This window comes from Limulus polyphemus, unplaced genomic scaffold (genome assembly GCF_000517525.1).
Source record: "Limulus polyphemus unplaced genomic scaffold, Limulus_polyphemus-2.1.2 Scaffold3225, whole genome shotgun sequence".
Classification (NCBI taxonomy): domain Eukaryota; kingdom Metazoa; phylum Arthropoda; class Merostomata; order Xiphosura; family Limulidae; genus Limulus; species Limulus polyphemus.
The window spans coordinates 77,380-93,106 of NW_013668835.1; the positions used below are offsets into that span (position 1 = coordinate 77,380).

The following is a 15,727-nucleotide window of genomic DNA, read 5'->3' on the forward strand; positions in this document are numbered from 1 at the left end:
TAGAAATGTTATATTTAAAGAAGTACTGTTACAATAAAGATACTAATTTGGCCAGAAATGTTTTGCGGATCTCTGCTAGTTATTATTATAAACATGCTGAGAAGTTTTGTTTTACTGTTAATATTGAAGGAATGACATTTTTATTCTGTATAAAGTTTAATAAGTTTTATGTGGTTAAAATGTTACCATGGAATTGGAAGAAGAAAAAAAGTTTTATCTTTTTTTATGAGATTAACTTGGGTGGAAGTTACTGTTAGTTTATCAACTAAAAAAAGTTTCTTGTCCAAAGTAAATAGTGATATCTCAGTAGTAACTATGAAATATTCTATGGTGAAAAGTTAATTTTTATATCTTCTTAGTACTTTAAGAGTAGATAAAATTTAATTCCAATTTTTATTATGTTAACAAATTTATTTAAATTTGTGAAAACATAAGTTTGTTGTTCATCTTTTACATTGAAGCATTCACTATTGCATTTTATATTAAATGTGCACTTATTTATCAAATTTAATAATTTAAATACATTGCTACATGTTTTTGTTTTACTTTAGAATCTTGTTTGTACCGAGGTAGAACTGGTAGAATGCTTGTTTGGAAAAGATTACAGTTTAATTAAGATGCAATCGGGTGTAGTGCATTAAAGTTTTTGAAACTCATTTTTTTTTCTAATAAACAGTATAGTTAATGAATGAAAACTTAAATATTTCTTTTGGTTGAAATGAATATAAGTTTCAGAATTTTGATAGACTGCAACTGTCTGTTAAATGAAAAGGGGACGATGTTTCAGCCTCTATACTGAAATTACCTTGTATCCAAAACATTGTCTTCCTTTTCATTCAATAGGTAGTTGCAGTTGATTAAAGTTATCAAACCTACTATGTCTACTGTGTTCAAAGTTTCACTGAAACAACAGAAAAAAAAAAGTGCTTTGAAGAAAAAAATATTTTACAATGGTACCAGTATTAGCAAAATTTCCTTTGATAAAGAAAATGTGTATATTGAAAGCCATATCATGTTTATTTAGAAAGATTAATTAAAACACATTATCTAGACATATGTATTTTACTTATGTTACATATATTACTGTATGTATTTCATCTATTTATATTTTACTCATTAGCTACTGTTAAGTAATATACTGAAGCTTAATATCAGGAATATTTTTAAAAGAACCCAATGCAGTGACTTTTTAGTATGTTTAACTTTTAAAGCAAAGATTTAATTGGTATTTTCTTGAAACCAAGGAAAGATAAACTGACAGTAACTAAAGTTTAGTGGAGAAATGATACAAGAGTTAAATGGTGTGTTCAGGATTATATATCTTTTGTTCATATCATGTTGATGAGAAAGAGCATGCTAAAAATGAAATTATATTTTGTAGCTTCGAGACATGCAAGCAAAACTAGCTTTCTTACAGTCTCAGGGTTCTCAAACTGGTAGCTCTCCAACCCTGAGCAAAACTCCACATATAAATCCTACAACAGGGGAGAGAACTCCCACTTCAAAAGAAGAGGCACCCATTGCTAAAATGGCAGAAAGAGTAAGGCTTAAAAAGATGGAATATGGTGATAGGCAAATACTTGGCTCAGAAATATCCACATTTGGTGTAAGTAGACTTTTAAAGCATTTCAATAACAAGAACTCTCTGTTTGTTTAGTACTTAACAACAGTTTTGAAAAAAAAACGCAGTTTTCAAGTACTAGATGTTGGGATACTGGTTTATATGATCATAGAAAACTTAAGCTATTCTGAATCTTCATTACTTTGCACTCCCTTACAGAACATAAAAATGGTGTTGAAGTCAGCATCATATTCTTAAAACTAAACACCACTTTTACTTTGAGTGGCTCAAACGGTGAATACAGTCATTTGGTGAAAAATAAGCAAACAATTTAAAACTAAAATATCATTCAAGATTAAGTTACCTTCTATCAATTAAAAATGATATAAATACCTTTTATCTTTTAGCTGACATCTTGTGTACCAAGATGTAATTAATTCTGACCTGAGCAAGCTAGTGACTTAGAGCAAAAGTAAAAATCAATTTGGTAATGAATATAGCTAACTAAAATACTTTTTTGTATGTTCTTCCTTATAAAGTTTAGAATGCACTGTTTCATCAGATGGTTAGCCTTGCTGTTAATGATAATTTTGGCCATAAACCTAATAATGTCTCATATATCAGTAATTATAAATGACAATAAATCAATATAAGCTCCTTTTGTTTATCAAATTGAATCCAAAAAAATCAATCTAGCAATGAAGTATCTCTTACACTACTATTTGCAAAGATGATGATTCCTTGTTTCATCATTTGGGTTAACAATATTTTTGGCCGTAAACCCAGGTTACAATGATTTTAAAAAATAAAGTTAGTTTTACTTTATAAGCCATATTTCATATTTAATAGATGTGTTTATAAGGAGAAATAATGCTTGTTGAATATATTTTATTTGTATTTCAATAAATATTTTTATTTAACTGTTTTTAAGCAATTTTGAAAAATCATAAAAAATTAAAGCCAAAACAAAATTGTTGCTTTATGATTTGTATAGAGGACTGATATATTTTTTTTAGGTTTCTACAACTAAAGTAGCAGAACATTTAGTTCAAAATTTACAAGAAGACTCGCATACACAGGAGATTTTCCAGTCTGTATACTCTTCAGGTTCTGCAATTTCTGAGTCCAAAGTTCGTGAGTTTGAAGTCGAGCTGGAGAGGTTAAATAGTAAGATTGAACATTTGAAGTCCCAGAATGATTTGTTAACTATCACACTAGAAGAAAGCCGAAGTCAGTGTGATAGAATGAGTGTTCTTTTAGGGAAATATGAGTCTAACAATACAGCTCTTCAACTTGCTGTCTCCTACAGTGACCAAACCATCTCAGCCTTTGAAGTTTTACTTGCCCTTATGGAAACTGAACAAGGACTTCTTCTTGCGAATTGTCGTGCTGCAGGACTGGGTGCCCTTGGTTGGTTGATATGTATAATTTTATATTTTTATGGCAAATTGTTTTGTTCTATAGAATAATGGTGTTTACTTTAACCATCTTTTATCCAGATAGGTAGGTAGCAGGAAAAGATGATTTATTATGTTGAATGCAAAAACTTTTTTCACATAGGTAAATATTAATCTTAAGGTATTTATTTGAAAATGTAATCCTATTTGCTTTCTAGGGCAATGTGATAATATAGATGTTAATTCAAGCATTGTTATTGTTGCTTATTCCTGTGCTATCAATTTTGTAAAATTTGTTTTGGAACACTTGGTATGTTACTGAATGAGCATAACTGTTAACTTAAACTAATGCAGTAGTGTTTGTAGGGATAAAATTTTTAAAAGAGAATTGATTTTATGTGATAATGTGAATTTTTTTCAGCCAGTAGCTATACTCTTGAGGATTTTGAAAATTTTGAGTAGGAAATGGTAGAAATCAATGATTAATAATGATCTGTCATTTATAGGTTTACATGCTCAAACATGGCGATATGAATGATTACAGATGCTTTATGAAAATATTTAATTTTTAGTGTGACAATCCATATAGTAGAATGTGATTGATTTTACTTTTGAACTTTAAAAAATGACAAATTCATAAATGAAACAAATGAACCATTAAGGCTACCACAATTTTAGAAAGATCTAAATATCTTCCTTTGAAAATGAACATATGAACATATAATGAAAATATTAAACAATGCTGTATGAACTATAAGGTGTTACAACTGATCAAAAAATTATAAGGTATCTCTTGAGCAAACCAAACCCTTAAACTTTATTATTGATTGGACTTACATACGAGAGATTTTCATCAATTATGTACTAAAAAATGTCACTTGTGACTAATGTGAAAAACATTTATAGTTATTAACTCTAGTCAAACCCTTAAGACCATGATTTAATAAAACGGTTAAATATTTCTAAACCTACAAAGGATAATTATAATAAAATATTTAAAAAGAAATATATAGTTATTGTACAAATTGATGGTACTTGAAAGTTAAGTTTATATTTGTCTTAGTGTGTTGTGTAAGAGTTTTACATTGCCAAGCTCTTAATTTGAAGATGAACGTTAATAGATATGAAATGGAAATTATGTATAAATTATGCCAAGGAAATATAAAAAGAACTTAGTTGTTAAAATTCACTATTTACTACTAAGGACACTTTGTACATAGTGCATAGAGTGGTTTTTTGGTGTTTTTTCCACTGTTGCACATGAAATTAATAGTTCCAAATTTTTTATTTTTGAAAGTAATTTTGAATGAATTTTACTTCAAGAAGGTTTTTAATAAAATGTATTATAGATTGTGGGTGACTAGTTGTGCAGTTTTTGAACAATTTAAAGTTGAATGTGACAATCAATTATTACTATATATAAATTATTGTTTTCAGTTATACATAAGCGCTGTAGATCGATAGGCAAGATTTGTGTGTACTGTTCTCTTTCTTATTATATAAAATTATATTTTCAACACAGTTTTCACTATATTCATCAAACTGAAACTATCTTAAACTAATCTTTAATAACTAACCCTTACATTATATTGTTTTATGTTTATCAGTTTATCTTAATGATATTTAAAGAGTTTCATTTGATAAAGATTGAGGAACTGTCAACAATTTAATTACACACATGTAGGTATATTTATGTATGATATAGCAAGCTGTTTGTTTGACTGGTGGTGTATTTTTTATTATATTTGTAAAAATTGCAACTAATTTTGAAAACTTTTCATTAGTAAAAGGTTCAAGTGCAAATGATGAAATTGAAATAACTGCACTTCTGAAGAAGGCCAATGATAACCGGAGGTCAGCTGAAACTGTAGCTCGGCATTTTATTCAGAAACTGGATAGAAATTATGGTATTGGCTGCTCTGCAACTGGATGTAACATTAATCCATGGGAAGAAGTTTCCTCACATAGTCACAATACAAGGTAAGATATCCACTCTAGAAACTTTCTTCTCATAATCATACAACCAGTAAAGATGATACGATATAGCATGATAGGAATTTAGGTTAAAGTATATTTAATTCCCAGAAGGGAATGAAATATAACCTGAGGTGGTCAGAAACTTTTGTTTCTCTTCACCCTGCTTCGTGAAATGAAATTTTGTAATATTGGGTATTAGGTATATAAAAGGAAGATTTAAAAAATTTCCTGACGTTGGTGCCACAAGCAGTAGGGAGAGCTGTGAGGAGACATGGAGATGAGGAGTGAGGAGGAGACTTTTATCTTGTCATGATAAATGAATATTTGTTGCTTTCATGGAATGTTTTAGCAGAGGTTGTAAGAGATAGGGGGTTGTGTTGGAGATTCTCAACTGGCCCACTGAAGCGATGACAGAGCAGGGAGAAAGCAAATGCAGCACACGCATGTGCTGTTCCATGAAAAGAACGAAGTTGACACCAGTAAAGACCCACAGGAGGAAGGGTTTTAAACATTCATACCACCAGTTAAGAAACCCTCAGGGTGACATTCCTCTATTAATCATACTACAAAGTCAGAAATCCTTAGGAAGACATTTACTTTTGTTAGTTACACTGTAAGGTGAGAAACCCACATAATGAAGTTTTTTCTCTTAATCATACTACTAGGTCAGAAGTACGAAGGTAGTAATTTCTTTTAATAGTAACACTACTAGGTTTTAAAAACACACAGGAAGAATTGTTTCATAAAAGTTATAATACAATGTAAAAAAAACCAAATAAAGAAAGTTATAGTAATTGTTACACTACCAGCAAAAAACCCAAATAAAGAAAGCAACTGTCAAACTATCAGGTTGAAAAACAAATGAAGCAAGTTATTTTAACTGTCACACTATCTGGTTAAAATTCCAAGTAAAGAAATGTATTGTAATTGTCAATTTACCAGCTAAATGAAACCCAAATAAAGAAAGTTACTGTAATTATAAAATTATCAGGTTAGAAACCTACTCTTTATCATGTTCTAACTTTTTAATCTGACTTCTTAGTAATATTGGAAGTCGTGGATTTACTTGATACTTGATAGAGTATCTTTAATTTAAATAATCTAAGTGGAAGTAAACACAAAGCTATAAGTAGCCAAAAACAAACATTTTCATGGGCGTTATTTCTGTTTAGAGAAAATATCATAATATCATAAAATTGTGGTTCTATGTAGAGTTCTAAAATCTCTTCTGAAAAGGATAAATTGCCTTTTTATTTATCTGACCAACATTCAATTATAAAGAGCAACTAGATGTTATTGTTTATATTTTAATTTATTCTAAATGTCTTCTTTTTATATTTTCAAATCCATTTTTTTATTATCAGCACCACCAGCTCAACGTCCAGCAGTAATGATGGAGAGTTTACAAAAGTTGATGAACAACGACTGCGAGATTATATTCATCAGTTGAAAACTGAGCGATCAGCAGTTAAAACAACAGTTGTTGAACTAGAAAGTGTTCATATTGATACTGGTTGTCGGGAGCCCTCCACGTTGATTGATTCACAAAAGTTAGATTTAGAAAATGCTGTTTTGATGCAAGAGCTGATGGCAATTAAGGTAAAGTTTGTCATAAAATATCATGCTGAGCAGCTTAAAATGCTGTTATTATATAGTACAGCTAAAGGTACAATATACACAGAAGGAAGAAAGATGTACAGATCATATTGGAGTAGGTAAAGTTCAAAATACTTGAGTTCAGAATACATAAACAGCAACACATTCTACTTAGCTGTAGATTTCAAGGTGAGTAAGATAATGTTTTAGAGTGATGCTCAAAATACAAAGGAGCTAGCCTATGTTACTCAGTATGAATTATGGTGAACTAAGTAAAGTTTTAGTTGAATGTATGAGAAGTTGTACATTCTACTGAGTATCAGAATGAGTTAGGTAATAATACAGCATATATATTGGTCATCTATGTTGACATTAGGCATGAAGGCCCAAAACACAAAAACCTCAAGAGTATCAACAAGTATTCAAGCTGATATTAATTATGGGGAAAAAATCCATTGTTTCTCTCTCTCTCTCTCTCTTTTCTTGGTATACCATGAGACGTACTTGTAAACACTTTAAATGTGTGACCAATTTTGTATTTTTTATGAATATTTCTTCTAATAATGCAATTTAGAATACTAAGTCTTGCTCTGTTCATTGCCATATATTGAATATGTCTAGCCTAGTGACAATGTTATTTCAGCTAAAACCTACTTTAAAATGCACATTAGAAGAATAAAGACATTTAAAAAGTAGTCTTCTAAGGTGAAGTATATAAGTAAATTTTATCTCATGTTAGTGGGATGGAGTGAAATATAGAATGCTTGTTAGTCTTCTCAAGGTTTTTATGCATTAGTTTGTCTGGTGTTAATATGAGAAAGACTGGGCATGAATTTTATGATAGGGAAATTTATTAGTTGCTGCTTAGAACAGATGACAAAATGATGAGCTTGGCAAGATGAGCGACTGACACTCAGATTACGAGGAAAGCATTATGTATTGCTTAGTTGAGTTATAGGGAGTTATACTGATGCTGAGAATAATTTAAGAACTCAGTATTTCATTATTTTATTGTAGTAGTTTTAATCTTATGTGTACTCTCTAACAGGAAGAGAAAGCAGAACTAAAGGCCCAAGTTTACCTACTGGAGAAAGAGAAAGGAGCACTTGAGTTGAGATTGTCAAGTCAAGAAGCTCAGGAGCAGGCTTACCTTGTTCATATTGAACATTTGAAAACTGAACTGAAGGAACAGGAACTTGTTGTTGAGAAACTGAGAGGAGCTCAGGTTAGTAAATTAGGTCTTGATATTACCTAAGATAAAAAAAAATAAACATTTCAACTGAATTTACGTCACATTTTGAAGTGTGAATGATGGTGTGATTAATTGCGAAATAAAATTTGTCATCAACATTATTCATGTCTGTTCTCCTATCATTTCAAAAGTGAATGTTGAGCTTTGCCTGCATCACAGCTTTTCAAACGAGAGACAAATGAAAGTTCGGACAGATACCACGGTTCGCAATACATAAGATTTAACTCTTGATTCTTGGTGAGATACAATAACCAACATGTGATTTTGTGCTGTCCGAATTGCTCAATTTATCACCAAGATTCTGTTACTAACAGTTTTAAAGATTAAAAATGTTGATTTACTGTATGTTATTGTTGAGTGGCTCTTAGCATGACTGAAATACTCAACAATACTTTTTATGGTGGGCAGTATAAGTAGCTCAGAGCTTTGGCTCTGAGTGAAACCAAGAGTGTAACAGAATTAACCTTTTTAAAGTCCATGAAATAATTTAAATTGATAGATTAACTTAAATCTTTTCCTGTCACTGGAGATGAGTACTCTTGCTTGTAATTCATGTAATCAAAGGTTTGTGTTAGATGTAACTACGATCATATGTGAAGTAAATCAGATGGCAGTTAATAGCATTCATAGCTGCCACCTTTTATGATATGCCTGTAAAATCTGTGATTATTCAGAGCCCTGGTACTGTTATATTGATCATTTCTATCCATTGATTCAGCCATGACAAAAAAAAAAAGGCAGGCGATGACAGAGTTATGGCTTACATTTTCTATTTACTCTATACCTAGAAACTAACTAGAATGGTGTACCAGTACGAGATATCCACAAGCTGTAGAGATCAAACACTGTTAAAAATCAAGAAAGTTTCCAAGATCCTAAGTATGAACAAAGCATTAGAAGAAGTTTTACAAATAACAAAATATATTTTATATATGAGAAAGACATATAGAAGGTATTGGAGAATTCTTAGGTGGCCTGTAAGTGATCTGACATAGCAGGAATTCACACTGTAAAACAGGAACTGTGTAAATGAGCATATGCTGCATTCTGTTATATTTACTTCCAGGTATTTAAGAAACTTCGATGGAGTTGAATTTACCTTGTGCATATGTTTTATAATACTGTGTAACTTATGAGACCTACCCGTGTAAAGGTTTAGTGTACAAGATTGTGAGAATATTTAGTAAAGGAACAACAGCAACAAAAAAAAATGTTGTTACTGATATTGTATATGTTTTGACTCCACATTCACAAAACTGCTTCATATTTCAGATTTTTTGTGAAATACATTTTACTATTTCTAATTTTTAAAGTTGGCAGGTATAAATGTTGCTGGATTAGATCTTTATAAGGTTTAGAGCTCAAATAACTGACTCAGTCAGCTCATAACGTCATTGGGCTGGTGGACCTGTCAGAACTCGAAAATATGTGTTACTTACATGTTATTTAGAATCTGATCTTACATTTGTCTTCGTTGTTGGAAAACACTTACCTGAGAGTCAGAATCTGTTACTTATCTTTCAGAAACTTGGAGGAGGAGTATCAGACAAAGAAGTTTCTCAAGATTTAAGTGAAGCACTACAGAGGGAAAAGAAATTAAAAACCAGAATCCAAGAGCTTGTGAATACTTTAGAGAAAGTAACTAAAAATTCTGAACTTCGTGCTCAGCAGTCAGCTGAGTTTGTTAACGATCTGAAAAGAGCAAACAGGTGAGTACCTGTTTGACATTAGATTGTTCAGCTAATTTATTCCAGCCTAAACAGTGAAAGTAATTATCATGCATACTAAGATTACTAAGCCTGAATTGAAAAATTTGCTTAACTCATTACATTTGATTTAACTTAGGACTTTATTGAGCCATTACTAAGTCACAATGGTGTGATAATATTTCTTTAAATTCACTACTTATTCAGATATTTCTTTAAACTTAAAAAAAATCATCTTGTAGAATTATTTTCTTCATTTTTAAGATAGAATTGCTTCTTTTTTCTTTTTTTTGAGGTTGTTATAAAAATGTGTAGAAATATAGATACTCATTCGACATAAATACTCATAAAATAGATGTTTTATTGAAACTTTTGAAAGAAAAGGTAATACTAAAAAAGGTTTTATTATTATTTTATACTTGATAGTGCCTTGGTGATGGCTTTTGAAAAAACTAAAAAGAAAACCCAAGCAAGAGTCAAGAAGTTAGAACAGCAGATGGCAGTGATGTCAGAAAGATACAATGCTCAGGTAATGAAACAGTATTTTCTATTTTGCAAACAGTGGAGACCCAAGATTTTGTATGCATATATATACATATGTGAGAAGGGTACTGTTGACCTAGTTCTCTGTATGATTTAAAACTGTTAGATTTTGGGGTAATAGCTTTTTTGACTTGCATATCAGAAATTTTTAAATTAAAGCAATATTTGGTCATCAGTTTTCAAGAAGAAACAGACATGTAAAATGAAAGTTAATGCATTATTATTTGTTTGAATATATCTTAATTCCACATGCAACATTTTTTTCCTTTAAGTGCTTTTGTTTTCTAAACATTGAAAAGTCACCATTAAAGAAGTGTACTTAATATTCAGACAGGGGGGGGAACATCAAACATTATTAAACTTGTGACCAGTGTTTTAACTTCTTAATTCAGTGAAAAAAATCGTTAGACACTATTTTGAGCTAATTTTCCATAGGTAACTACTAATAAAATAATATACAAATTGATTAAAAAGGAAACTTCCAGTGTGTTAGTTTCCACTTTTTTTATTATCATGTAAAAATGTGTATTCATCCAATGAAATCTTTGTTAGTTTTGGGTTAATCGTTCTTCTGCGTATTGCAGCAGTATGTTATTCTAGTACAAGTTCAGGTTTTTCAGTCACTGATTACAAATGTTTCATTCAGACATTCCTAAATACTTAAAAATGATAAATTAATCTATTTATTTCACCTGAGTATGCAGTGAAAAGGATACTGAGCTGTACACATGTATCAGTTATAGGTAACAAATTGGTGGTTTGTTTACGTTTACTGTATCATCACTTTAAAAACAATTATTTATAGAAATAAGTACCTCTCCCTCCTCCAAAAAAAAAGGGAGGGGGCTTCTTTTATCATTCATTTGAAATATTCATTTCATATCACTCCTTCATGGATAAAAAAAAAACAACATCAAGCATACATAACTGGTCCTTTAGGTTTGCATTGTAATGAATAATGAACAGTATCTGGTTTACATGCATACTTAAACTCTTTGTAATTTTAGAACTAAGCCTATTTCCTGCTAATAGATGAAATTTTATCATGTTGATCTTCCAGACGAGATTGCTGAAACAGAGGATTGCTATGTTAGAAGGAACAGACAGTGGACAACATACATTACCTCCTTCTGGAAGTGAGACATCTTTATAGTACATGTAATGGAGAGATAGCCCTTCCAAAAGTGATCTTGGTAGCATTTTAGCAGCTGACTGGTGTCAAGTGGTGTTATCCTAGAAATTAGACTTTCTTGTTTAAATCTTCAGCTTTCTAACTGTCACTGAGCTACTTGACTAAAGGAGGAACACCTAGAAGTACTATGTATCATTATGGTTATCTTAATGTTTATGTCATAATTAATGTAACATTGTGTTCATATAAAATGGAGAACATTAATTGCATCTGCCAACATCAAAACAGTAAATTTTATATTCCTGCAAGATTGATTTAGGGCTTTGTTTTTCATTTTGAATTTAATTTAAAATTGGTGGTAAAGATGATTTATAGAAAGCATGAAATATCCATTGTTCATATAAGAATAAAATTTATTTCCTTTGCTTAGGAAACATATTTAATGTGGACATTTTATGTATCATTTTTTAATATTGTAACAGAAATTATAACTAACTATTATCATAGCATAATTATGATTTTTATATCTCCAGATGATATTGCTCAAATAAATATTTTAATATTTGTAATACGTAGTAAACGGAAATTCAATTTGGTTAATTTGTTTTACATTGTAGGCAAATGCTAAAAATTCAGTAAATGCATATACAACTTGGGTAGAACAGAAGGTGTGTAAACTTGATTTGAAGTGAATATTTAATAAGTAAAATAAATGAAAGTAATTTGTCTTTTTACATGTATTAATCCTAATTGTGAAATACACATCTGAAAAGAAAACTGACATCACATTTCAAGTACAAAAATATTGAAACTTGATGAGTTCATTTTTATATTGTGGTAAAGCTTACAAATGTGACCCATACTCAGTATTTCAGTACAATATTGTTTGTATATTGTATGCTTAAGTTAGACTAATCAGTGTATTGTCTGTGAATATATGACTTTTCCTATTCCATACTATCAGTAATAAAATATGTAGTACGTAAAACATTAAACTAAAAATATATATGTGCCTATGAAAAGACAACTTTGAATTTTATGTAATTTCATTTGAATTCAAGTTACAGGAAATGAAAGAATTATTGTGCCAATGAGTGTATTTTATGTTGTGTTTAGGTTTTAACTGGTCGAGGGCATGTAGTGGCATAATGGTTAACATGCCAGACTGTGGATCTAAGGAGAGTTCAGGTTCTGTTACCACAAAGAAATGAAATTGGGTTCTGCACTTTGGGGCCATAGTTATATTATAAGAGTAGTGGCCAAACCCCACTATACAATTAGAGTACTTCAAGAGTAGTGGAGGGTGCTGTTGACTAACTACCTTCCCTCTAGTCTAGGGAAGCTATCACAAGTAATCCTTGTGTAGTTTTAATCGAGTATCGGAAACAAGCAAACTAGATAATTGGTTGAATTGCAGGCATGTGAAAGTACACATTATTGTAAGAAGACAGTATTGTTAGCTTGAGCTTCCTTGTTGAAAGTAAGAAATACTTGGACAGTTTCATTTCATTTTTAAGGTTTAGCCACAGTGCATGATCTGTCTAGTCTCCCATTGACTTCCAGGATGATACCTTAATGGTTTTATTTTGTCATTCTGCTTTATATAGTACACAAGAAATGAGCATTTGCTATTTTATATTACTTGTTTAATGCATTGTATAGTTTTGATGATCATTTGACATTTTGTACAGCTACATGAAGAAATTCTAAGCTTCCTCAGCTCTTTGTGGAAAGAAACTAAGGATCTCTTGTGTTTGGTGTAGAATAATTTGTGTTGTAAATGTAAATAAAGTTTGTTTCTCTTAGCAGACTAAGCCTAACGTTTTTCTGGAGTACAAGTTACTGACTGAATAATGGTATAGCTCTTATTCTGTATATATTTTGAAACTGGTTATCTATACCTGATTTATACATAAGTTTAATGGTAAGTGTAAAGATAGAATACCTCAACATAGAGTAAATAATTGTCATGCACTACTAAAATCAGGTCTGGAATTGTCTAAATCTAACTTTACCTCATTATTTAAATGTAATACAGTGATTTTTGATTTAATGTATACTTAATCCTCAAACTATTCACTTGTTTTTATACTGTTCATGATAGGGACCACATGTTTCATCATTCTGGGTAGTTTTATGTTTTTGCCCATTTCTGCACTCAGTGTAAAGAACCTCAGCAGTAATCGGTGCCATTAATGCAATCTTAACATTATTTTTGTGCGTGACTCATATGTTATTAGAGACACTACAATCAACAAAGACATGGATCCATAAGCAGTTTGGTGCATAAGTAGCTCAGAAGAATGTGTTTAAAAAGCCAGGGGGTTCCTATATCATTGGTAATTTATGGGTTAAAATAAATGTATATCAGTTATATGGATATTGATGATTAGAGTTATTTTATACTTTAATCTCAATCTATATAAAGCTGAGTTGTCCATCTGTTTGTCTGGTGGCTTGATGTCACAAGTTGTGAAGAGTTGGTTGAACCAGTTTCAGTGAAATTTAGTGGAAGAAACTCAGTTGGACTCCCAAAAATTGAGTTTAATTGATAAGAAATTGGAAGAGCTGTTCGAGTTTGATAATTGTTTCATTTTTTACAGCATTAATTCAACAAATGAGGGCTCAACTGAGAGAGGAAGGAAGTTGACAGCAAAATAACTGAAGCCAAAGCTAAATGAAAGTGAAGTTTAATGCTGTACTTACCATAGGTACTCTTGCACAAACAGTTTGTGTGCTACAACTAAAAATATTGGAAGGGGTGTATCTCTGTGCAAGTAATTGCATTTCTTAGATATTTGTACTTGATGTTTTCATGTCATAAAAATATTTGAAGGTATTATCTTGTTGTTAGGTAGTATAAATATAATCATTTACATGATAACAGACTTGAAATCAGTATCAAATACTTTTAATTCTTCTTTAACAGAAAGCACCACTGTTATCTTCTGTCCAGGCACTCTAAGAAATTCAGAGAGGGCCCCTGGCTATAATAAAAAACGATGACACATGAAAAAAATAAAAAGTGAAACATAATTTGAATATTTAATTTGCATCCTTAAGCTGAGTGTGTGTTTCACATTTTGGTATGATTAGGAGGCACATAAAAACAAGTTGCAAAACTTAACAAATGTAAAAACATAAGTGTCTAAATTTGAGGCCTGGGCCAAATGGCCCTCCTGGCCCACCCTCTAACTGGCTCTACTTCTGTCCTATCATCACAGCTGGCCTGATAAGTCCTGGTATATAGGGCAAAAGGCCTCTTCAGCACTGGATAAAGTAGATGGATTGTGGTTGATATATTATAACAAAATCTCCTTTCATCACATCTAACAAACAGTCCACATGCTTTAGAGGTCAGTTTACCTTTTCCCACAATCTTATTGGATGGGATCTAGAACTTTATAAAATTTGGAAGCATCCTGTTGTCAATCCAATATCCACTCATGTTTTACACATGAATTCAGCAGGGCACCTAATGAACACTTTAAGTATATCACTCTCAGATAGATATAATGTTCCTATTCTTTGATATAGGTTTTGCCAAAATGGAGATATATGTCTCAGATGTCTCTTTCACAAAAACATGAGATAGAAAAAAATAGTTTGGAGGGATAAAAGACACAAATCAACTATACTTTCACAATAGCCAGGTTCTAAGTATGGTTTCAAACCTTGTATTGAACAAAGTAAGCCATGGTATTCCAAGGTTTGGAATGTATAAAGCACAGAGTTACCTCACCTTCGGAAAATTGAAGGCTTCTTGAATCTAGTATGTAGAAAGGCTAGTGTTGTTATTTATTAAAAAAATACAGATGATTAAAGCAGCAGCTGGTTATTCAATGGAGGAAATTGCTGATGTGGTTAGACTTGGATATACAACTTACATGGTCATAAGGCAACTGGAAAATCAACAATAATGAACAAGACTTCACAATACTTCCTGGCTTCCTTCAGAGTTGGCATGAGTCGATGGCAAAATACGTTATCTGTTGTTCAGTGTAAGGTTACTTTATGACTGTGACATAAAGCAGATATATATAGCAGATACTAGGTATCTAATTTTGTGATTGGTCAGCTATACACAGAATGTGAATGGTGGAAACAGTTATGATGCTTTCAAACAGATCTTACTCTAGTTCCTGGAGAGAGTAAAACCTAAAGTTAAAATAGTATATGATTTAGTAAGTTCTAAAGTGAACTATAAAAAATAAAGCAAAATATTTACTCAGATATTAAATGTATAGTATAGAAGAAACATGATACTTACATATTGCAGGTGTATCTATGAATAGTTGAAGGCCTTTATGGGCCACTTGGTTCAACAAAAATTTACATGTCACAGTAGAGCAACCTCTGCGTTCTCCAAAGGTCGTTGTGTGGAGTAGTTTCACCGCTGGCTTTGTCTCGAGGCCATTATTTTTACGAGATCAAACATCCCAGAGTCTTCTGATGTGCACAAGTGACTGGACAATATTATGAGTTGTTTCTTACTCATGTCATACCTCAACATTGTAGATGTTCTGGATGTCATATATATATATATATATATATATATATATG

The 15,727-nt window shown here is 31.2% G+C and overlaps 1 protein-coding gene across 5 annotated transcripts in view; it reads left to right on the top strand.

Moving 5' to 3' along the window:
• Window positions 1–12,974, top strand: part of LOC106468931 (colorectal mutant cancer protein-like) — an 89,638-nt gene extending 76,664 nt beyond the window's left edge. For all 5 annotated transcript variants that reach the window (XM_022397329.1, XM_022397330.1, XM_022397332.1 and 2 more), the window contains 8 exons: window positions 1,382–1,606; window positions 2,578–2,971; window positions 4,743–4,938; window positions 6,300–6,534; window positions 7,580–7,756; window positions 9,308–9,492; window positions 9,916–10,018; window positions 11,093–12,974. In XM_022397329.1, coding sequence (XP_022253037.1) covers window positions 1,382–1,606; window positions 2,578–2,971; window positions 4,743–4,938; window positions 6,300–6,534; window positions 7,580–7,756; window positions 9,308–9,492; window positions 9,916–10,018; window positions 11,093–11,185 — 1,608 coding nt within the window. In that variant the 3' untranslated portion in view covers window positions 11,186–12,974. The remainder of the gene's footprint in view (window positions 1–1,381; window positions 1,607–2,577; window positions 2,972–4,742; window positions 4,939–6,299; window positions 6,535–7,579; window positions 7,757–9,307; window positions 9,493–9,915; window positions 10,019–11,092) is intronic.
• Window positions 12,975–15,727: the final 2,753 nt, after the last annotated feature.